Source organism: Vidua chalybeata, chromosome 6 (genome assembly GCF_026979565.1).
Source record: "Vidua chalybeata isolate OUT-0048 chromosome 6, bVidCha1 merged haplotype, whole genome shotgun sequence".
In the NCBI taxonomy this organism is placed as follows: domain Eukaryota; kingdom Metazoa; phylum Chordata; class Aves; order Passeriformes; family Viduidae; genus Vidua; species Vidua chalybeata.
Window position 1 is genome coordinate 10291778 of NC_071535.1, and position 24672 is coordinate 10316449.

Sequence of the window (24672 nt, forward strand, 5' to 3'; positions counted from 1 at the left end):
CCAGAAAACATTTAAAATGTGCATAGCATAGAAAGGTGAATGAAGAGAAGCCAAGGGGCTTGCTGGTAGCACAGGAAGGCAGGGCACCAGCAGGGTGAGCAGGGCAGAGAGCAAATCCTCAAACAGAAGGGAGGGAGTGTTGAGCTGCCTGGTCAAGGAAGGGGTGGAAGAAAAGAGATGGCTATGGCAGCTGTCACTGATGTAAATCTGAATTTACCTGTGCAGAAATATGTGGTTTGGAGGGCCTGGGTGAGATTTGCAATTCCTGGAGCAAAGCTAGCCCTAGAGTGGGCTTCATTCCCTGTATTAGTGGTAGGACATGCACCACCATGTTTAAAACAAAGACATTATGGATACACTGCTTCTTCCAGTCGGTTCAGTATAGGCATTTAATAGGCTAAATGGTGTAATACATCTACAGACACACATTAGTTGAGTATTATGTACAGGTGGCATTTTACAAAATTAGAAAGAACTGAAATAGAGCAAAGTTCAACAATGTCTTACTCCATAAAACTTCCTTTCTGCACTACATTAAATATTCTACAAGCTAGACTAGAAAAATATGACTGAATGTCTTTTTTTTTTCCTTTTTAGTTTCTACAAAGCTTTTAATCCAGAAAAAAAATACAAAACAACTATTGAGTTTATTAGAGAGACAACACTTGCACACAGACAAAGTAAGTGGACATTCATAGACCTGCAAGTTGAATAAATAGGGTTTGTTTGTATAAAACAAATTTCTCTCTATCTTGCTTTCCTGTTTTAGAGCCTCTGGCCCATGGTCAGAAAAATAAAAATGGGAGGAGGAGTTTGGCTTTGCACGGTTCTTAAACTGAGGCCACACAGCTTTAGGAGAACACTTTAGTTTGAAGCAACCATTTGCTTCAGGTAAAATACTTCAGGGGAGCAGCACAAAAGAGGGGAAAAGAAAGAGAGGAGTAATTAGGCTGGAAGAAGGAAATCTGGGATTTCTATACCAGCTGCAGCTTTAAGTACAAGGATGAAAAAAAGTAGTAGTGCTTGCATGGTATTTTTTCAGGGTGTATGTAGAATTTAGTTGTTTCTTTGGGAAACATATTTAGGGAAGTGCCATTGACCTCAGGTGGAAATAGGATAAGGGCCATCCAGAGCAGGAAGGGAGGGAGCGTCTGAAAGCAGATAGAGAGCACAGAAAATTGGGGGAAGTGTTTCAAACAACTGTTTTTCCTTTTATAAAGCAAAAAGCAAATTAAGTGATACATCTAACGTCATTCCTCACAGAGCTGGGCAGATGCAGATTGGAAGGAAATCACACAGCTAAAAATATGTCGTCACTGCTGTTGTTTTCTCCCCAGAGCTTTGTAAAACTTCTTGACAGTCGATGCAAAAGCAGCATTTAAAGAGCAGCTCCCATCAGCCTGGATGCCTTGCCAGCACAGCTCTCCTCCTGCCACGCTGGGTCCGAGCTGAGGACCTCCCTCCCCTCACTGCTCCCGTGCCAACACGTAGCTCCAGCTTTATTGGCTTTTTTGGCTTTACCAGAAAACTGTCACCAAGTGAAGGGAGTGGCAGGGACAGCAGCCAGATTTAGGAAGTGCTCTTGAAACCTTCAGTTACTCTGGTGAAATTCGGTGCTCTGACCAGAATCCCACTCACCCAACAAAGTAATTCTAACAGTGTAGGCAGGAAAGTCTACATCAAGAAGGCAAAACAGATTGTTATATAGATTGAGAGAGCAAAGTTTAACTTAAGTATCACATTATACTGTACTACACTGCTTATAAAAAGGGTCCTAGATCCCAAACACCCCAAATAATGAGCTATAGTTTTGTACATAAATTAATGTTGCTTTGAAGTAAAATAGTCTCTTTCCTTTGTAATAAACATTCATTGCACAGAATTCTTTGTAAGTAAATATATTAAATTTGGTTGCTAAGAAGGTAAAAACTTATTAATAAATCTGGCCAGTAAATGTTATCAACCATCACACCATTAAAAGTTGTTGTTAGCGAAAGTTATTACTGGAGAAAAGAAAGCACTTGGAAGTCAACTTAGGAGCTAATGCTGGAAGAAATCCTATTATTTCTCTCCACCTACAGTGAGCAGCTTCTTCTGGATGCAACATTAATTGGAAGTACAGACCCCATCCAGCCCTGCAGAGATGGAAAAGCCATCTTTGCAGCTTCCAGGACACTCATCACTGACAGTCAAAGCCCTCTGAGTACAGGCAGTATCCACCCCCACCAGCCCATCCAACGGGTCGTGTTCCGAGCTGAGATTGGTGCTTCTCCTGGGAAGTGGGACAGAGTCTCTGGGAGGTCCCTGTGCAGGAAGGGATTCACTCCTGTCAAAATGACCCCCAAATTCTCAAGGAAAATCCACTGGAGGGCAGAGGTGTCCAGAGACAGCTTGTCCCACCATGAGCTCTGGGCTCCAGGAGGTGACGGTGCCAGTAAAGCTGAGGGGGCCGTGCCGTAGGTGAAGAGGGCACCCCTTGGCACACGTGTTCCTCCAGCAGTGCCAACTTGGCCAGGAGGGTGGCAGGTATTTATCCTTCCACCATGCCCCTCCTACTGGAGGTGGCTCAGGGGAAACCCGGAGCCAGGCAAACGGAGCACAGGTTTGGGATGTGCTATGGATCTCCGGCCACCTACCCCAGCTGTGCCCCTGCACCTACGTTATACACCAAACATACCAAAGAAGTAACACCACAACAATCTCTGTTCACAAGGTGGGACAAAGCCAGCCCAGGGGGAAGCAGGAGCCATCTCTCCAGCTTTAAGGGCGAGAAGTGCACGCCACGCCACGGCTGGACCTGGCCTGAAGAGCGCACGAACAGCACGATGCACCCCACCAAGCCCACCACAGACAGCCTCACGCCACAAACACCAGCGGCCAGCTCATCGCCTTGTTAAGGTACAGCGAGAAAGCGCTTCCAAAAGGCATCAGCCTTTCTGAAAAGGCAGCTAAGGAAAGGCTGGTTCGTCCGAATATGCACAGGTTAGCCAAAGGGAGAGAACTGCTCTGGGCTGCCCCAGGGCGGCAGCCTGGAGGCAAACCTTGCCCTTGCGTCTCTATACAAAAGTTACAAAATCAACTGGTGACATTATATTACATCTATTGTCCATAATATCACAGTGCTAGTTTTAAATGGCTAAAATAAGAAAGTTTTTAGATTTAAGACATCCCTCCTGTAGAAACGCAACCCCTTTGTCCTGATGTTGACACCTGAAAGCAGCCTTTCTTGAAAAAGATAAAACCAAAGAAATGCACTAATTAAAATTAGGAGCATCTTTTCCTTGACAGCCTTATATTTCCCAACACATCCCATTGTTTCCCAAGGGGAAATTAAACAAATAATATGAATCCCAGCCTGAAAATCAAAATGTTAGAAGAACAGTTCTAAAGCCCAGATGCTTCTTACTAGGTACTAACTAAATAAAACCCTTGCAGATTTAAATACAGATTACTTTGACATGTCTTCAGAGTGTGTTAGCTTTCCAACAACATTCACAATGACGTTTCACTTCTGAGGCCATGGAGTTCCTACTCATTCTCTTCAGTTCTGCTTTCCAGAGTATCTGTACTGTCTTCCACTTCTTGAGCTGGGTGTGCTAAAGTATCTGCAAAGAAACAGCTTATCAGCACGCATTTCCCCATATAGGTGCAGCCTTTGCTCTACCTGGCAGTTAATCTGTTAGGGTGATCAGACCTGATACAAGAAATCTTCTCTGCTTGCAAACCAGTAATTAAACCTGGAGTAAGGAATTCTGAGTGGATCACAGTCTGACTTCACAGGGAACCTGAGACCTCAGCTAAGATATTAGTGAGATGAGGTGACCCCTATGTACAACCACTGTCATGGGAAGGCTACCCAGTCTCAGAAATCTGCTTAAGCTGTCAGGCCTGAAGACATAATAAGTCTAAATCAAGGTACAAAACCAAGAGAGAAACCACAATATATAACCTGGAAGTCAGGGAAGAGATTTGCCTCATATTTACTCTTGAATGATCAAACCCTGTGGTTGTCACCACCCAAAAATGCCAACTGGAATAGCAGGTGATTTTACACTTCAAGACCTTTTGTCATCGACCCTTTGAAGGGAAGGGAAGGTGCATCTTGCACCCTGTCCTGGCTGCTGTGTCTGGGCGTTTGGGTGGCAAATGCTGGTGCACTGAAATGGAAACCAGGTCACTCTATAAGAGAAAAGGACAGCACTGAGATGAAAAAAAAAGAAAATAAATAGGCCAGTTTCTCACTGGAGCACTTCCTGTGCAAACTACACTTAGACAAGGTCTTACTTTACCTGTATTTACCCCTCAGTGACACTACTAGTCAGGGGTATGTATTTGTGAATTCCTGCTGCACCGACACATTCCTGGGACACCAGGATGCTTTGAAAATGTGCAGCTGTCAAACACTTCACTTCTAGGCTAGGAGACAGGGACAGACACATGCTGCTGACCAGGATTACTGCTCCCCAGAGTGACCTGCTAACGTGCAGTGCACTGGCTGCCTGTTGGCCATGTGAGTGGCTGATGCAGATGAAAATACCACTGCTCAAAAGCTACAACAAAATTTTCACACCACAGGACTCCTCCTGTGCAGATGTTTTCTGGGCACCTTCAAATGTTTGTCTCATTGTTAATTTCAGTGACAGCACTGTCTGAAACAGCTATTTTCCTATGGGGAACTAGGATGAAAATTATTCATTCAGACCTTCCAGATCCATCTGCTGCTGCTGTTGCTGGACACAAACTCTTTGGTCACCATGAAGACCTTTGTCCTCCGCTGATTTGAGGTCTTCAGGAGGCCAGCGCAGCTCCCCACTCTCCACCTCCCCAGACTCGGTGGGCTCCACCACGATCGAAGGCAGTCTTTTGGACAGCTTGGGGTACTTCTCACGTGAGTCTGGGAAGGCCTGGGGAGACATTTGGGGAATTACATCAAAGCTTTGTGCACGGATGTATATTCAGAGCAAGAAGAGTATGTCCTTTCTACATTTGACATGCACTCATATATCCATTAAAAAGTCCTCTTCCAACTGGTGCAGATGAACAGCCCTGCACAGGGAGCATTGCAAAGCCAGCTGAATCCAGCTCCTTGCTGGCCAAGCGTGGTGCAGAGAGGCTGTAGGTCTCAGCACACTCTCCCCTGCACCTGCTGTCCCTTTCTGAGCAAAGAACCCACTTTGCTTGCTGGTGTGTTGAGGAGATGATTGCCGTAACTCGTGTGATCCGACATGAGCAGTGAAAATGGAGACTTGGGAGACAAAATCTGTTGTGCTGCCAAACACTCGTGTTTCAGTTCTGGTGGGGTTTTGGGACACCGAAGTCATTGCTGTAAGGCTAAGCTAAATGGCTGCTGCAGCCCTTCTGGCTGCTGTCCTTTTGCTTTGATATGATATTCACGTTTTCTTGCAGTGATAGTTTATTAAGAAGCCACCATTGTGCAGAGCTATTTTGTGCAATGTGAAACACTATTTTATGATGCGTTCATGCAAAACAGGTAGCCCCAGAGAACATCTTTACACAGAGGACCGTGCCAGCTATTTATTTTGATTTGTCACATTGAAGCTGCAGATCAAGCACTACACAGTGGTTAGAGCTTGAAGCTTAGCTAGGGCTTTTTAGTGAAGGATATTGTAACACATAAAAGTGCTTTCCTGTTTTCAACATAGCTGGATCACTTAAATCTCTCAGGGTACTTTGTTTTGAATTTTTTTTTTTTTTTTTTTTTTTTTTTTTTTTTTTTGTGGTGGATTGTTTTGGGTTTTTTTTTTTTTGGAGGAAAAATCATTCCCACTCCTCCAGGACATTACCATAAGAAACTCACTTATTGCACTATTGTTGCTTCACTGAAACCTTTTCTCCTGGATCTTCCATATACCTGCACTAATAAGCTACAAATCTCTCCATACTAGCCCAGTTTTATTTTTATTTCATTTCTTTACATTTCATTTCTAACAATAAAATCAAGGTATGTGTGAAGGGACTGAACCAGGACTTGAGAGCAAGAATGATCCCAGTTTAACTTCAGAGACTGCCACAGCTTTGTTGTGGGCTGGTGGGAACCTCCCCACACATCTGCAGCATGTTCACCACTGAACCAGGGTCTCTGCTCAATCAAGCCCTGCTGGTTGTGTGAGCCAGTCTCAGCACAACTCCTGCTGTGAGCACAGGCAGAAATACAGGACATTGACAGGGGTCTGGGGGTGTCATAACCCACTAGAAGTGTTTGCTCCATGGCTTTTGCAACCTTCCTCTATCTCAGCAGCTATACTCCCTAAGAGCAGAGGGTTTAGTTGTCCCACTTGGCATCAGAGCTGGCATGGAGAGGCAAGACCTTGGGAAAGGCTGTACATCTAGGAAGCAGCAAGCACATTTTTAACATTGCTGTGCTGCCCATATCTGACTTCTGCAAATGGGGAAGGACAGTGAGCCTCATCCTCACACCCTTGCCCCCCATGGTAGTGTCACAGGGATTCAATACTTCTTGCAAATCTATACAAAGGTGAGAAATGTTGCATATTAGTGTTATGAGACACAATTAGGAAAAAAATTCTTTTGTAATAAAGTGCCTTCAGTACAATTAGACCGAGTGAATCACTGAAGGCAAACACTTCTGACGTCACCCTGAGCTGCACCCACAGTTTATAACTCATCCTGACCAAACAATGCTGCTTATGCTGCCTATCAGAAAAGAGCTGCCCAGCTTCCTATTACACAGACTTCTCCTGAGCTGTTCATAATTTGGAAAGACATTTCCATGGCAGCTGTCTTGACTGAAAACCAAGTATGAGACAAGGTCTCCTTGGGCAGGACAGGTCCACACTCCCACTGAGTAGCAGTTCCCTCCTCTGCAGACCCACAGTGGAGCACAGCTCCCTCAGCCTCATGGCTCAGCTGGCAGAAAATAGCCATAAAATTGTGGGCAAATTGCTGTATTTTCTCCCATGGCTGCACAGGCAGGTGACAGTGACCTCTTCTCCAGCTATTGTGCAGCCTGCTGGGGTGGCAGAGGGCTGCATTACAGCCACCCATCCCCAAGGCTGCTGGCAATTCCTGGATGGGCAATGCAACAAAATGCAACAAAAATTCTGCTTTTTCATCTGCTTTCTGAAGCCTGAGGAAATGACATGGAGATCTAAAAATGGACTGAGAAATTATTATTACAGCTGCAAGAAAATTTAGGAAAGACACCTGTGTGGCCCCAGCTGTGACTATTTTTGTTTGTGTCATTCTCATATGGTCTTTTCTCACATCAACCACGTTATTTTTTTTTCCACCAGAGCCCAGTATTTACCATGTCCCTCCAGGAATGAGTCAGGACTGGCAGGAAGCAGAGCTGCCTGTTGGACCTTGCTGTGTTTTTCTGCAGAAGCTGGAGCGTGTGATGAGTGGGCAGGAGACTGCAGGAAGAGAAGGACCAGTCTCCTGGACAGAGTGCTTGGAAGTTGCTGGAAGGAACTTATCCCAATGAGTCACTGAGTTTGTGCTACATCTCATTTGTCTTTGATTTTTTTTTTTTGCCTCGGATGGCTATCACTAAAATGTGGATGGTAACACCTTCTCCTAGAGGGGAAAGGTAAAGGAGCTGGGGGAAAACTGTGGGGCATATGATCAGAAACACCATAGAACAGCCCTGCATACACAGGTGAAGTCAGGGCTGGGACAGAGTTTGGGCAGCATACAACTAATACAACACTGAAAACCTGGAACTTGGTGAAGAAGAGGAAAAATATTGAAAACATGCTCCTTGAGTGAACAGCATCCATCCTGTGCAGCCTCTGAGGCACAGGAAAGCCCGTGTGCTCTTTAAATGCACAAAGCCTTTCACTACCCAAACAAGTGATCCAAAAGGAATTTGCAAATTTCTGTTCTGACTTCCCTGGCTTCCAAATGCTAGATTTTCACCTGAACAGGCTGCTCCTAGAGTAGTTCTCTGAGTCTGCTTCCAACGTTACACATTGTGTTGAGAGGCAGCTCAGGTCCACCAGGACACATTATGTGATTTGTCCCTGGTAGTGACACAGAGTCATGAGCACAGCCAGAGCACAAACTGTGATGTGGGGGCTGCCACAAGGGGGGCTCAGGACATCGTGATCCCTCCTGCTGCAATGAGCAGCACGGGTGGGTGTTTGAGGGGGTGTGTGGAACTGCCTGGGGACAGAAAATGCTCCTGCACCTGCCAGCAAATGGCCCTGACCAGTGGTGCTGCTATGATGCCACAGCCATTTCTGTGAATTAGTCAATCATTTCAAATGGTCTCTGATCTAAAAAGGGAGCTCCCTCTGAGCCCTAAAGAAACTCAGTTCATTTCAAGGCTGGCTGTATAAAAGCTTGGCACAGTACTGGCTGGATGCCTCCATTGCACAGTAGTTGCTCAGATCTGAACTCTTGGTGACAAACAGCCTCTGTGCCTGCATCCCTGCAGGATCTGGCATTGCTGTCACTGTGCCCTGCAGACCTGGCACCCCACTAAACACTTCATCCAAACTCTTAACTTTTAATAATAGAACCTAAGTAGGATCAAACACATATTTCAAGGCTTGTTCTTCTGGCAGCAGTGCTCTGCAATTCAACACCTACCCTAAGGACAGTTATTGGCTGCATTAAATCACTTTTGACAAACAACTCAGGACACTTCTCAGTTCTGCTGAAGTTACCTGGCTTGAGGGGCCTCCTTCCTCCTCAGGAGTCTGGCTGAGCGCGAATTCCTCCATCACCGGCTCTCGGGTGTTCATCACCTCTGTCATGCTGTGAATATTAAAAGAGAACGGGACACCTCAGCTCTGAGCTTTAGACCCCACAGATAATTTAACAAAAAGCACTGGCTTTTCATATTGGTTAAAATAATTGTGTTACACTGTCCTGCCTGAATAGTCAAAAAAATATTTCCTTGGCCTCCAAGCTAACTGTTACTGCTGCATGTTGTGATGCTGAACAGGGCATCAACCCCAGCTGCCCCTGGAACAGCAGAGAGGACCCCCACAGAGTCCCAGAGGCATCAGTTGGGAACTGGACTCCTCCAATGATATCAACAATCAGTTTATTACTGCTATATGAGCTCAGAAATTGCATCTGTTTACCAAAGAAGTTACTGGTAGAAATATCAGCCTTGAATTAAATTCTTATTCTGATTCTTCGTAATGTCTTCAATATTTGCTCTTCCAGATGTCTCTTCCATTTAGTCATGAGCCAGCACTTCTTTTTAAGCTGTTAATTCCAGACACACCAGCTGTATTGGTGTCTAAGAACCAGATTTTCAGCAGTCTTTACTTGCCCGAGTGTTTGGAGAGGTGTTGAGTGGGACTTCTAAATGCATCATCTCATTTAAATCAGGGACTTAGGAACCTAGGGTGCTTACGTGCCCACTGAGCATCACCCTGTTCCACTTGGCACCCCAGGCCCCGCAGCGCTGGCCGCGGAGCTGGCCCAGTTCTGGGGGCATGGCACATCCCAGAGCAGAGACAGAGCCGGCACAGCCCGCGCCGCGGAGCTCAGCCCAGCCCGTGGCCGGGCAGCTGCACGTCTCCGTGGCGTTGGGATTTTCCTCACATTTGCCATTTATAAATACAGCGTTCCATGGAAAAAATCTGAGGATGCCTGAAATCTCCAAAATGCGTATTAGGCGTGTAGGAGCAAAGAGAGCCACTCTGAGCTGAAGGGGCCATGTTCATTTTAAATGTTAATTCATCAGCCCTGGAGAGATGTTGGCATGGGGCTTTCGCTCTCTTTAGCTGGCATTCATCAGGTAGTGCAGTCAGTGGCTGCTGGAGCCTCCTGCAGCATGCAGAATGTAGGCATCATCCATCAGGCTGCCCTGCCACCTGCCACAGCAAACACTCCTTTAGGCACAACTAAATGCTGCCATTAATTCTGGTCCTGCTGCACACACAAAAGCCTTCTTTGTAACAGCTGAGAAATGCCAACTAAAACATCTTAAGGATAACTTGCTTCAGGCTTACATTACCAATTACTGGACAGAATTAAATTTTACAATATCCGCAATTACTACGAAACCCTTCACAATAACTTTAATTAGCTGTAGCACGGAGCAGCATGATAGTGCAGAGACTTTCACTCCTGCTGCATCACTTTTAAGAAAAAGTATGGCAGAACCATGGGACACTTGAGCTCAGCTGTGGACCAGGACCCAAGACATGCATCAGCATAGGGAAAAGCCCTGAAGGGTCAGCCTGGGACCCAACCAACACTGAATTAATTCACACACTTCCTGGTACATGTACAGAGCAGGAAAGCAGAACTAGGCTCTGAAACCCAGCAAAAGGCTGAACCAAACCCCTGATCTGAGCACCCTGCAGCTTACACAGCCTGAATCCTCCCAGAGCCATGGCACAGTAGAAGAGGGACAGATTCTTCCTGTTAGGAAGACAGTTTTGAGCTCCCAGGACCTGTACCACTCCCCGGGGACAGCACAAGCCACCCAATCAATAAAATGCATAGGTTTTCTGGACATATGCTTTTATTCCTGCAGCATCCAGCAGGCCATACCACTGGGCACCTATGGACAACAGCACTGAGGGAGCAGCGACCTGGAAAGGGGAGACCCCTCCCAGCAGTGCTGACTGTGGGCCCTGCTCTGCCAGCTGTTCTGGCCACCTTAGATAGCATTCAAAAGAACAGAGATGTATGCCCTAGGACCAAAAGGAAAGTAGCACTCCCTCTGATATCTCCTCCCTCTGATCACCCCTGGGACTCATTCCATTCCTGCCTTTTTTCTGCCCTCTGGCTCTAGTCTCTTCCTTGTTCCCAGAGGGACGTTTTCACCCCTCCTGCTGCCCCTCTGGGAATGACCACACTAGGCAATAGCAGGACCATGCTCTCCCAGCCCAACTCTTTGGGAAGAGCTGTTTTGCAGGGCTTTCACACCCTGTGTTAGCCAGACCCAGCTGTGAGCCTGGAGGAGCACTGGGCCCACCACTCTGAGCATGTCCAAGATGAACATCTTTCTCTTGGCATCCTTTCTGAGGTTCTGCACCCTAAGCCCAGCTGTCCTGGATTGCAGGGAAAAGGAAATGAGAAAGTGTGTGTCTAGATGGAAATAATCTTGGAAGCTTTGTGTGGGGTCAGTATTTATGAAGTCTTAGTCTCGGTAACCACAGAAAAGCCATGCCCCACTGCTGTGTGTCCTGGGGGTTGGTCCCTGCTAGCCAGCAGCAGACTCCTGCAGTCACTCATAGCTGGCTGGTTTATTTTAGCAGCCATTCAATACATTGCAAATGTTTAAATATTTCTCTGTCCTCATTCCACGGGAAATTAGAGATATACATCCACACATGCGTTGTCAAATGTGTCATATGAGCTCAAAAATGTTAAGACCTCACAAAATTGTATTATTGAGCAATAATGGGCTTCGTGCTTCCCTAAGACCACATTATACCCTGCAGATTATTTGTAAATGACAAAGACAAATGATTTGGGCTAGAAAAATGGTGACAGTCCTGCAGTGTTACAGCAGATGCCTCAGTGAATCAGCTCCCAAGCTGTTGAAGCCCAGGCCATTTCAGAAAATCTGTGCAACTTAAGGCTTTGATTGAATAGGACAGCAGAAGTGATTGTACTTGATGTGTTTCAGAATAGAACATGGGGCCATGCAATTGGCAAAATAATTAGGCTTTAACTGGAATAGATTAATTATTCCCAGTCTTCACTTTGAAACAGTGAAGGAAAGCAGAAGAATCTATATGGGCTGTGAAAGCAGTGATGTTTCTGACAAGCTTAACTAGGTCTTTAACAGGAAATGTAACTAGATGTAAAATAATTGAGAATGTCACTGCAAATCAGTTCACTGAAACTTCAAAATCACCTGTAGGACATCACTGAGTTGTTTATAAAACTGTATAATCTGAACAGGCTTGGTGGTGCTGCTTAGGGCTTTTCAAACTGATAAGATTTATGCACAGGACAATTCTTTTGTTTTTCAGCCAGTGTTGATGGAAAACATTAAGCCACTTTTAGCTCTGCTTTTACGTGAGATGTACTGACTGACATACAACAGAAAAGTGGCTGATACAAACATTTTTAAGAACTACGGCTCTTCAATTCAGTCTTGCATTCATTTTATGTAAGGTAGATGCTGGTATCACCAATGACATACAGTAGCCATAGTGATGCAAAACAAGGCAATAAATAGCATTTACAAACAAAGGATAAATTCTGTTCTGGTGGATGAGTCATCTACTCTGAACCTTAAAATTCTTGTGTCAGTGAATTAAGACATACATTACTTCCCCTAGTTTTAATTAAGCACAAATATACCAGTGGGGGAGGGGGGGGGAAGTGAAATCTGTTCTTGCATTTCTGTGAGAAAACTACATTTAAAGAAGATTAACTTAAATGTAGTGCTAAAGTGCTACAGTCCCAGGACCACACTATGCTGATCTTTTTCCAGAGGCATGGAGCAAAAGCACAGATCACTTTCTGCTGCTTGTGATGGCACTAACAAGGTCAGTAACATACAGAGCAATATATAGCCTGACAAGTGCTAAACCATCTCCCATGGGAAAAGCCTCAGAAACAATGCATACACTTTTATTTTAGGTTTTGAACAGAGGGCAAAACTGACCTGTGAAATTCATGGGGAAAAAACAGTATCTGAATGCAGACCAGCTCCAGGACTCAAAAATGTGCAGCACTTATGGAAAATAGGCAAGCAATGTGATGCAAGGAAGTATTTCCTTAAGACAGGGGCACAAACACGTTCTACAGGACAAGCTGAGCCATGGTTAGGAAGAGCTGTTACCTGAAACAAGGCTCAGTCTGGGGGATTCTCAGACATGCAGTGAACTGAGGCTTGATCCTGCTCTCACTTCCCCAGCCAGGACAGGCAGCAAAGGGGATGCCAGCCAGAGCATGAGGCTCTGTGGAGGATAAGCAGCAAGTGCAGGGCAATGACAAAAGAGAGCACGTTACCTTCAATCACATCAACGGATGTCACTGCCAAAAACTGTCCTTGCTGCCGGCGTCTGTGCCGCTGACGGAGTGTCGTGCAAACTCAGTCAAATCCTAGAAGTGCCTGGAAGAGACAATACAGCAGAGTCAGAGCTTGTGACCAAAGGGACAACACTGGCAGGCACTGGGGTGAAAGAGTTCTGCCAAAAGCTTGCTGCAGAAAGTCCCACTGTGAAGGTCTGTATCGTTTTCTGTGCAAGGTGGGATTTGATCTTCATAGAGCACCTAGTGAATTACTGAGGCAATTAATGTACCAAAGCCAGCTAAAGCTAACTGAAAGCTAACCTCAGAATCTGACTCTTTGTGATGCTAAACCTTATTCCTTAGCGTGAGTTACACAAAAACTGCTGAAACTGGGACACTCTGAAATCCTCCCATACAGAAATTGTATTGATAGTTGGAAAATTGGAAAATAAAAAATGTATTCCCTTATTTGGCAGGATCAGTTTGTTTAGTGAGAGACAGTTCTCTTGTTCAATACACAAAGAAGACAACATATGCTCAAAGAAGGATCCGTTAACATTGCATTACTGCACAGTTCTTTTGGAAGTCACAGGGGAAGTGATTTTTTGAAAGATCTACTCCAATTTGAAGGTAATATGTTGACTGGTATCAAGACAGGGAGCCTGCTGAGCAGGGGTGAGGATCCCACCATTTCAAAGTGTGAATCACTGATTTCTGATGACTTCTCTGTCAGAAAGCCTTAGCTGATGAGCCTCAGGAGTTACAGTGCGTAAATATAGTCAGTATCTAGGCCAGAGATGATTTTCTGAGAAATTTGTTTAGCTCTACAGCTTTCCAAATATATATTCATGCCAGCCACAGCTATTTCCTTGGATGGGAAAATGGTGTTTTCAGTGAAGTGAATGGCACTAGTATTTATATTTTATATCCTCCAGTGGTTTGGATTCCAGCCCAAATGATTAAACAAATCTACCTGCTCTGGAAGCCTTCCTACCAAGATTTATTACACTGGATTAACTGCACACTGATTTTATTCAAAAACAGTGACAGAGGGAAGATTGTGTATTGCATTCTGGAGTTTCTTCTCGTGCCACAGGCCATGCTTTTTGAAAATTAGGGAAGCAGGAAATCACTTCTCTATCCCCAGGATTCAATTCAGAAGGTTTAATTCTTGTCTGGCAATTCTCCTTCCTAACCAATGACCAAACCAACATCAGGGAGGCTAATGTTTTGTCCCTTAAAAATTCATGACTACACTCAATGCTTGTCTCTTATAAAAACAAGGGAGAATCTGATACCATGCTATCCAATGCTCTGGGAAGAAGATTTTTATCCCACTACCCATTACAAAGCTGCTGCTATTAAACCTATGAAAATTCAGGTTGAATTTGTCTACCTTCAATGTCTCCTTCAGAAAAGACTGGATGTGATAAGAACAATTATTACACAGAGTAATTATTACACTGCCAATGTAATGTGGCAAAAGAGTGTAAGAGATAAGGAATCAGGCACCACATGGTCACTGGTTGGAATCCAAGCCAGGCCACTTTCTACGCAGAGTTATCTTCAGATGACTGGTTACTGGTATACAAGGACCCATGCAATTAATTAATTAAACCCACATCCATTGCTTTCCAGTCTCAGCAAAGGACTTCTGGATTTAACTGACTCAAGCCCAATCCCCTCTCTGGTGTTTTGGGCAACTCTATCCTATGGTGCGTGCAGTGTTGGACAGGGGATGTCAGCCCCTGCTGCTCAGCTATGTGGAACCTGTAATAAAAAAAAATTCAGTTCGGGACCACAGCATGGAAAATCTCCCTTCTCCCAGTATCACAGCCATATTTAAAACCAGAAAATCTTCTTCCCACTCAAGACTGTTGTAGAGTTCAGTGTTTCGAGTGTACAGAACTACCAGGATAGCATTTACTCTCTGAAGAGAAAATACGCACTTTACCTGCCTAATAGATGTGATTACCTTCTGTGGCTGACAACAGAGGAAACATAAACTAAACCCCTTCCTTTTGTGATACTGCCTAATCTTTTAGAAACAAGGCACAGCTACTGAGACCATGCAAAGAGCTTTTACTGCAATGGAAACCATCTGGAAAATATCCAAGCAAAGCCCTTCTCTGGTTATCTTCTCTTGTCCCTTACTTTTATCCACCTTTGCTGCTTTCCAGCCTGGAGCCCATTTGCTCAATGCACCTTATTCCAACCCACCCATCTTCTGCTGCCAGAGTAACTTGCCCTCCTTTGCCTCAGCTTGATAACCTGCTTCTTCTCTGGCTGCAGGAGTGCCGACACAGCAGTACTGTCATTAACAGGAACCAAGTCAAGCCTCAGGTCTCCCAGACCAGTGGCACTGCCTTGGCCACACCTCATCGGGGCTTGCAGAGCCTGGTTATACCTCCCAGCAAAGAGCAATGAATTTAGGTGTTACTCCAATGAGCTGGTCATGTCTTGTCTCTTTAGGAGCCATAGCATCAAGCAATGAAGTCCTGAGATTTCCCAAGTGAGGCCAAGGAATGCTTCAGTGGTGGCCCCTTTGCCCAGACCAAGGGCCCTCAGCTCACAGGGGATGGGTGACAGGCCCAGGCACTGAAAGGTGCTCTCTGGGCTTCTCTCCCACTTTGGAAAGCATCTGGAACAAAGTACATTTTTGGAGCTTTTACAACCTGAGGACACAGCCTGTCCCCGTGAGGTGGTCTCACCACCCACAGGAGAGCAACAGGCGCCAGCGCAGATGCAGGATATTGGGCAGCAGCTCCGGTCAGCTGCAGTGTAAGGGAAGCCCAGCCTGCTGTCTCTCCTGAGTCTGCTCTCCATGGGGGCAGAGGACTCCAACAGGCACAGCAGCAGAGTCCTCTCATTGGGATAAATTCACTGTGAATTGCAAAGTAGATGTTTTTAAAGCAAGTGTGCTTTATTGGGCAAAACAGAAACAGGAACTGGGCCACAGGCTGCAATCCTAGCAGCCCACTTGGTAAAGGAGCATGTTTCAGAGGCTCCGAGCCCCAAACATTTCTCCCACAGGCAGCAGCACTTCCAAAATCAGGGCACCTCTATTTAGAGATTCCACCTACTCTGGAAATATCACCCCTTCTCCCTTGAGCTGCCCCAGTGCTGGAGAGAACTGGGTGGCAAAGTGAGACCTGACCTCAGGATGCCAGGACTGCTGCTAGATTAGCAGGGACTGCAGGACACCCTCTTCCCTTCCCAGGCTTCCCAAAGTAATCATTTCCCACTGGGCACCCATGGAAATATTATGATAACAGCCTAACAATACCACATTGAAGGTGCACCTTCTAACTAAGTGTAGATAGGAGGCAGAAATTGGCCTTGAACCATGGCTACACTTGCAAATCAATCATTTTTCTGGCACGGCAGAAACAGGAGCCCTCCCCTCCTTATTTCAATGGGTCAATCCCAAGGGCTTTTCCAGCCCTGTACTAAAATTGTGCTGGATAGACACCCCCAAGGTGGCTCTGGATCTCAGCCTTGTGCTGCCAGGACGGAGCTCCGGGTGCAATCGCAGCACCCACGCGGTTCCCCCTGATTCAGACACCGCCACAAACAAAGCGGGAGCTCAGCCTTGGGCATCCAGCCCCACCTCCTGCCTCACCCCACCACAGCCCCTGGATAAATGCAAACTTTTCTTCATTCAAGGACTCGAGTTTTTGTGTGTGCTACAAAAAGAAACCCCTGCTATTGATTACAAAGAAAATTGGGACAGGTCATGCATAAGAATGGCTTGAGGTGGGAGAAGCAATGGGCTGCTGCTTTCATTTTGCAGAGTGGAAAATTTTGATGGGTCACAGGCAACCCCGCTCAGCAAGTCCCAATAAACAAACAGGTCAGAGGAGGTTTTTCCACACAGAAGAAGAAAGAGTGCCTTATTCAGGCCACTCTGCTGCAGCAGACCAGGCTGTGAGTTCAGCCAAGGTGGAGGAGTGGGCACTCTATGAGAGAGCTACAGTTGTGGTGGTGGATGAAGCCATGAAGGGGCTGCTCACATGGTACAAGAAGGTGCATGTCCCTGCAAGGAATGTTGGTTGGCATCTTCCATGGCCAGGTGCTTCTGTAGATCCAATTCCTCCATATCTGTCTTTTGTTAGTCCTAGGAGGATGGAACTATAGCTGAGAACCACACTGATGGCCTGGGCCACCCACAGGCAGGACTATGCCCAGTACTCTACCGAGGGTGGGACAGTGACTTCAGCTTCTTGGTACAACCCAAAACAAGCACTTACATCAGTCACACCCCACAGCCTTGTTTCCCTGACTGTAACTCAGCTCAGCCTTTGGATACCGCAGGTAGGAACTGGACAGAGTCTTTGTTTCCCCTGGTTGCACGTTTGTAATGAATGCACTTTATGAAAGTGTTGTGGATTCCATGGGACTAGCAAAATGTAAATCACTGCATGGACCACAGAAGATAAATGTATGAACTCCTATTTAAACCTCCCACTTCTTTTTGGATGAAAATCTCTTTCCTAAGCAACTGAGAAAAGTGTGATATGTGTCAGAGTCTGGAGATTAGAGATCTGTTCTGTTCCCTCGTTTCAGAAGCTCTTGTCTTTGGCCACCCACGCAGTACTTGAGTTCTGCTCTCCGCAGGCCAAAGCTGCCTTCCTCTCCTCGGCAGCGTGTGCTCCACAGAAGATGTCGATCTCTCTCAGGAAGCAGTGAGATGAAACGGCTCTCAAAGTGGAGGAGCTGAGGCATTTCAGCATGAGACACAGCACGTAGTTTGGGAGAGAGAAAAGGGGTAGGAGGCTGCTATTTCCAGACCGTGCTGCCTCTCGCCGCTAACTTCGTGGCAAGCTGCAGTTTTTACTGTTCCTGCTCCAAAGAAACTACTGGGGTAAGAAGTATCACCCTCAGGAATTTCTCAGACACTCATCTGTGGACTCCCAACACTACAAAACACAGGCTTGCAAAGGGCCAGTGCTGGCAGATGACTCTAACTCAGCCTCCTCAACTCCTGGTGTTGCACAATCAGCCTTTGGGGAACCACTGTTCTTCTGACATCCCCAGATCCTGGAGCGCCACGGCTACATACAAACCTCAACTTCTAGTTTGCTGTTGCTACCCAAGTTCCTGCTGGCCCTCTTGGCAAAAAGGAGCTAAAAACTAGATTCATAAATGGTCAAAGAAGAAGTAAAAAGAACTAAATGTGTTTAACTATCACAATCTTTAAAGCTAACTCATGATTTGGGGATGATTCAACTCTAAGTTTTTTCAAATTATTTTTGCTATGCTGCTTGCTATGGGTGCTTCCTTTTGGTGGATTCTTCCTTTTGCTTTTTCTTTTCTCCTGGCTGCTTTAAAGCAGCTCATTGATTTCAGCTCTTTGATCTCAGCACTAAACTACCTGAGCTTCCTCATGGAAGATGCCACAAGAGATAGGTATGGCAGGAGGGGGGTGGGGGGGCAGCCAGACAGGATGCTTGGAGATAGGGAAGGGGAACAGACATCCAGGAAGCATGTGTAGAGCAGTGGAGGGAGGAAGAAGTAGAGCAGATGGGAAGAATGACTAAGCCAGCTCCTCTGAATGCTAGTAGACCTCGATATCATGGAAATCTCCCTAGAGCCCTCATGGAACTGTGTGCCAAGAGAAAGTTTGGATTTGTTTTTTTAACATCAGATTTGGCAGCAAATTGATGTGAGAGGAACTCATTAGGAAAACACCCCATCAAAACTAGAGATAAGCCTCAACAAGCTGTTAAACATTTTAGAGGTATCTCTTCTGGTACTTGCTGTTCAAATACTCTCATCTGAGAACTTGCTTTTGGGATCAGAAACATCTGTATTGAGCAGAGTGATTTTGCATAAGCTTTAATATCCCATAACCTTACGAAGCCAGCACCTTACAAATAACTATATTGTTCATTTTAATTCAGAGCAACCCTTACTAAAGGCTTTTAGAAGGAAATGGTTTTGTTTCTGGGATCTGCTCTGGAAGATGATGATTCTCTCATCCCTAATATTTCACGCCACAATTGTCCCTCACCTTGCAGCACCCATGGGAATCAGTGACAGATTAAAATTGGCTTCCTGTGCTTCTTTTTACCATTCCCTAGGTATTTTTGAATAGTTCTGAATTCAAGCAAGGGAAAAACATCTTAGAGCATCAACACAGAGTACATGATTCTCAGATGGAAATATAATGGGAAATGGGTTGCAAAATGTTTGATGTCTTTTTGGCACCGTGAAAAAATACTTTGGATAGTCTATCACTGGGCTCATTTCTAGGCAACACAGTAGGGTAAGAGGTTAGGTGCAGTCAGATAGAAAAGTGTTTACTTAAAAGAGAAATTACTTATTTCCTAGTAACTTTGGGAAAATTAGAATACAGCGCTATCAGTGTTACAACCTGATATAATATTGAGCATTTAGCAGAGAATTTGGCAAGGCAAACAAAGCAAAAGTGGTAATATTTTATAAAAACAAGCAAACAAAAACCCACCAGAGACTCCTAAGAGAACAAAGACAATGAAGTGGCTATTAATATTCCTTCTTGGCAATTAATAGCACAACCACAGGTGTCACAATATAACAACCTAACACCAGCAGTGCAGCTGGTTTTGTCCACAAATTAAAACTCCGTCACCTCAATTGAATTTCCAAGCATGGGAAGCTGCCCTAGCCCAAGATGGAGGATATGAGAACACTATGTCCTACCACAGTAAGAATGGGGGAGATGGAGGGTGAGGACAACACACAGCTAAAAATAAAGAAATCACTAAAAAACAAAAAATTCAGTGTGCCTTTTTTTTAATGAGTCGTTAACACTGAAAGCAGATAGGCATTAACAAGGCTGTAAGTCTTCCTGACAACCAATTAACATTCACCTTCTGAATCTCGAGGTCTACTAAGTATTTGCACAGAAGCAGTTTATGTGTATGCATGTCAGAGACTGAACTCAGCTGAAAATTCAGGTTACATCTTACACAAGCTGCAGTGGTCTCAACAGAGGAGCTGGACTTGGACTATTTTCTCCTAGTCCTATGGGCACATGGGCACTAGGGGATAAAACACTGTGGGATCAGTCAACGCGCGCTGATGAGAGAAGGGGATTATCCTGCTGGACCACAGCTTCTTCCAGCACTGCCAACTGCTCTGCAGAGAACTGGTCATGCTCTCTCCAAACCATGAAGGTGGTCCCAGACCCTGAGGACTTGCAATCAAAGAGGGACAAAGACTGAGATAAGATTTTAAGGACCTGTTGGTATCAATCAGTCTACTTCATTCTAGCTGGATGTTATTGGTTGGCAGCTTTCCTGGGGTTTGCAATAAAGCCTTCCCTTGAAGACTGAAAATTCAGGAAATTGATTCTTTTACAGAATTTTCCAAAGAATGTGCATGTTTAAGAAGCAAAAGGTAGGGCTGTTGCTGAGGCAGATACTGGTATCCTGGAAGTCCTGGCAGAGCTCTTCCTGCCTTGAATGGCATTAAGATCAAGGCTTCTCTGACCACCTTCTCCTAAACAGAAATGGTTAAATGGGTTCAAACACGTGGGCATAATTTCAGAAATGAGAGAGAGAGCAACTCAGGATTCAATAAATTCAGAAATGAGAGAGAGCCTGTGACACTCTGGGGTTGGTACCTGATCTATCAAAAGCCTGTTGCTTAATACAAAGAGATCATTGTGAGAAGGGAGGGAAAGTAGTAACTATATTTGCACATTATTTCTTCTGTTAAAGCAATGTACCAAAGACTTAGGAGGAAATTCCACCTGATTGACAAATTGTCAAGCTAGAATGGGAAAGCAACAAAACCGGGTCAAGTTATTCCCTGTTTGCTTGTTTTCTCTTTGTAATCATAATGTTGACTCTGAAAACATGTTTTTTAAATGGCGTATTAATTATCAAAATCCTGAGCTGTGAGCTGGATTCTTTTCTGGGCAAAAAAATTGTTGCTCATTAGAACTAGAGAAGGAAAACACTGGCTTGAGCCTAGTTGTGCGTAGGCAGAATTTCCCTGCTTCACCTTCCTTCACAGGCTACTCATAAGGAGGCATTGTGCTGTGAGCCAGGCAGTCTACAGGGCAGGTGTGAACACCAACCCTGGATGCTTCAGTGAACCCATAGGCAGGAGGGCTTCACTGCTGTACTGACTGTACAACTGCAGTAAATATCTCAGTCAGGAAAAGACTAATGGAAATAAATTTCTCTCTCTGTATTGCTTATTGTGGCTGGAGGGTTAATGCTACATCCAGGCTAACCCAACTCCCGTCCACGACTGTAGCCATATTCAGAGATGCACAAACACGGCTCTGTCCCAGATGAAAGGAAAATTTCTGTGGTATGTTCATTTGGCAGATGGAAAATACTGTCACCCCTTGCTCTGAGTGAAACATAGTCCTCATTTACAGAGCAAAGTAGGTTCTTTCATTCTCTAAAAGTAATCGTATGTGTGGTATTTGCTACCTGATGGGAAACACAGGATTTCAGTGTTCAGTTCAGTTCAGTTGCAAGCAAAAGCATCGTCTTAAACTTGTGCTTTGTTAGTCGTTTCCTCGCCTCAAAAGTTGTCTTGGGAAAAAAAAAAAAAAAAGGCATAAACAAATAGCTGAGGCGATCGCAGCCGACAAACCAACAACTCTCTCAGCGCTGCACTCATTCATCAGGATTCCTTCACACAGCCCTTTCGGCTGCTGAACGAGTTGGGTGGTGTTTTTTTAAACGAGATCCCTTTTTCTCAGTGAATTCTCCGTAACACCCTTCACTCGAACAAACAAGCATGTGGAGAAACAAGCCGCGGCAGAGGCGCGCGTTGCGCCTATCCCTCTTGCCCCGTTACTCCGCAGCCTCCGTGGGACTGGAGCGCTTCTCCCGGCTCCGCGCTCCCCGCTGCCGACCCGCCCCGCACGGCCCCGCAGCGCTCCGACCCGCGGCACTGCGCTCGGGGACTCCCGTGCCCCGCACTGACCCGCACGCACCCGACCCGCACACACCCGACCCGCACCGCACTGACCCGCACCGCACTGATCCGCACCGCACTGACCCGCACACACCCGACCCGACCCGCACCGCACTGACCCGCACCGCACTAACCCGCACTGCACTGACCCGCACACACCCGACCCGACCCGCACCGCACTGACCCGCACACACCCGACCCGCACTGCACTGACCCGCACACACCCGACCCGCACTGCACTGACCCGCACACACCCGACCCGACCCGCACCGCACTGACCCGCACCGCACTGACCCGCACACACCCGACCCGACCCGCACCGCACTGACCCGCACCGCACTGACCCGCACACACCCGACCCGCACCGCACGGCACTGACCTCCACACACCCGACCCGCACGGCACCGACCCGATCCGCACCGCACCGACCCGCACAGCACCGACCCGACCCGCACAGCACTGACCAGCACACATCCGATCCACACCGCACGGACCTGCACACACCCGAATCGCCGCCCCTGCGCCCAGCTCCGGTCGCCGGCTCCGCCACGGGCGCGCTGCCCGGGTCCCGGGGAGCTCCTCCCGGCCACCCCGGGGCTGCGAGCGGGGCACTCACAGGTGGCAGCTCTCCCCCGCTCCGCAACCCCCGAGCCCTGCGGAGACCCCCCCGCCCTCCGCCCGGCTCACCGGCGCGGCAGGCGAGGCGAGGCAGGCGGTAGCCGCCCGCCGCCCATGCACGGCGGCAGAGGGGAGCCGGCAGCTCCGTCAGCGCGTCCGCATCCTCCCGGGCCGGGCGCTGGCACCGCCGACGCGGCACCTCCCCGCCCGCAGACCGGCCCCGCCGCCGCCAGCGCGGGGAAACCACTCCCCCGGCAGCGCCGGCGGGGCGGCGCGCACACACGGCCCGGCCCGGCCCGGCCGCCCCGCGGGGAGGGGGCACTTTCTGCGGGCACGTGTGGGAGCGCACGGCCTCACCCAGCCCCGACCCCCGCACGGTGCCGGTGTCACACAGCGCACCAGGCGCGGGACGAAGGTCCCGGAGGGGTCACTCTCCCGGAGCAGTTCTCCCTCCCGCCTTGCTTTGCTGACGGGTATCCCGAGCCCGACCTGCAGCAGTCTTTGCTGAGAAAACGTCGAATGCGGAAAGCACAAACTTTTGGGGGTTCTTTTGGGAGGGAGTCTTTTTGCGGGGGCGGGTGCTCCACACCGAAGTGAGTTTCCCATCTGCATCCCCGACCCGTGGCAGGGACATGCTCTGCGGTGCACTGCATCCCACCACCTTGTCCCGAGGGGCTGCGGAGTGGGGCTGGCAGGCAGTCTGTGCCCGGGCTATGATAAGGGGCTCCCCCCTGCCAGGGGCTCACTGCAGACAGGCTGTCAGGACATATCTGCAGCTATGCATGTATTGGTGATGCTAGTGATGGAGGCAAAAAAAACACACGCAGTGGCAGAAATCACATTGGTGGCAGCAGCCTGGGGAGCAGCAGTGGAGGAGTGTGGATGTACAAAGGAGCACGGTCCTCCCCACTGCTGGGCATGCCCCCGGGAAGCAGCTCAAACTTGGGTGCAGAGGGATGCGAGGTGAGTGCAGATCTGCCTCCCTCCCTCTGCACATCCAGCAATGGGAGCTGTAGGTACAGCCTGCAGACGTGCAGCCCCTGGGGTCCCCTCTATGCCAGGCTCGAAGGAGGGACATGCACCATGGCTGCTGGAACAGGCCTTTCCTTTAGTGCCTTTTTCCCAAGAGTGGTGCTTCCAGCACAAGCACACAAGAGCACGATGGAGCAGCGGGAGCACTGAAAAGGAGATGGGTGTCAACCAGGGGAGACCCTGCAAAACAAATGCCAGCATCCATGGATGGCACAGGGTGCATGGAGCATCCAGGGGAGACACAGCTGCACGTGAGGAGGAAGCAGTGTGTAACCCTTCTTCCAGCTCTGTTCTGAGTTGTCAGGAGCTAAGGAGTTTGGCCTGCATTTCAGGGTCATTCATGCGTGGCTGGTGGGGGTGAAAATGTCAGCTGCTGCTGATTTAAGGGAAGAGACCGCCTGTTTCTGTGGGCAGTGGTGGAAGGCAATTCCATTAGGGCAATGGGACAGTGGTGGTACAGCTGCAGTCAGCTCCTCATGCACCCAGGATGGTGGATGAGAGGGATCAGTGCCCATGCCCAGGAAACCCATTTGGGAGCAAAAGCAGCTCCTTCTAAAGGATGTATATATAGATATATGTACACTCTACACAGGGGGTATACCTACTGGAATTTTTCCAGTACTGGGGTTATGGGTATGAATTCCAACCCAAAGAGAGTTTGTACACTCTCTTTGGGAGCTGCTCTTGAACAGTGAGCTTTTAGGCACTTTGTGCTTTTTACACACACTTTTTGCAAGTGTGTATAAAACATAACTATTGGTTTAATCCTATATACTCAATGTGCAGCTTCACTGTATAGCTCAGTGTTCTGAGAATGAACCTCACATGGCAATGGGCTGGCCAGTTGTTTCTGACAGTTTTGTTCCAAGACTCCCGAGTTATTCTTGCCTGAGGACAAACAGCTACAAAGGGAGATTTATCCTGTGGAGACTAAAACCAACTCCCCAATACCATTGGGATTGCAGGAAATCTTTAAGTAGGAGGTGACCTTAGCACCAGCAGCCCAGGGAGATAGTAGGGTGCATGTGTACCCTATCAGAGAGATATGCCATCAGGGAAGTACCCCTTGTGCAGTGCAGGTGCTGGGTGGGACAGGGCAGAATCCAGACCTGGGGCTGGACAAGCTGTTCCACTGTTCTCCAGAGAAACTTCTGCTTCTGCTTCTGCCACCTG

General features: G+C 47.3%; 1 protein-coding gene across 2 annotated transcripts; it reads right to left on the minus strand.

Moving 5' to 3' along the window:
• Window positions 1-371: 371 nt before the first annotated feature.
• Window positions 372-22674, minus strand: LBHD2 (LBH domain containing 2). 2 transcript variants are annotated; one of them, XM_053946494.1, is made up of 5 exons: window positions 22537-22674; window positions 12922-13024; window positions 8652-8742; window positions 4703-4904; window positions 372-3605 (listed from the first exon to the last, which is right to left on the minus strand). In XM_053946494.1, the coding sequence occupies exons 3-5, from the start codon at window positions 8739-8741 to the stop codon at window positions 3529-3531; spliced, it is 369 nt and encodes a 122-aa protein (XP_053802469.1). In that variant the 5' UTR covers window position 8742; window positions 12922-13024; window positions 22537-22674; the 3' UTR covers window positions 372-3528. The 2 variants fall into 2 exon arrangements, with proteins under 2 accessions (XP_053802469.1, XP_053802470.1); XM_053946495.1 differs by lacking the exon at window positions 22537-22674 and adding an exon at window positions 22344-22433.
• Between the last annotated feature and the right edge of the window lie 1998 nt (window positions 22675-24672).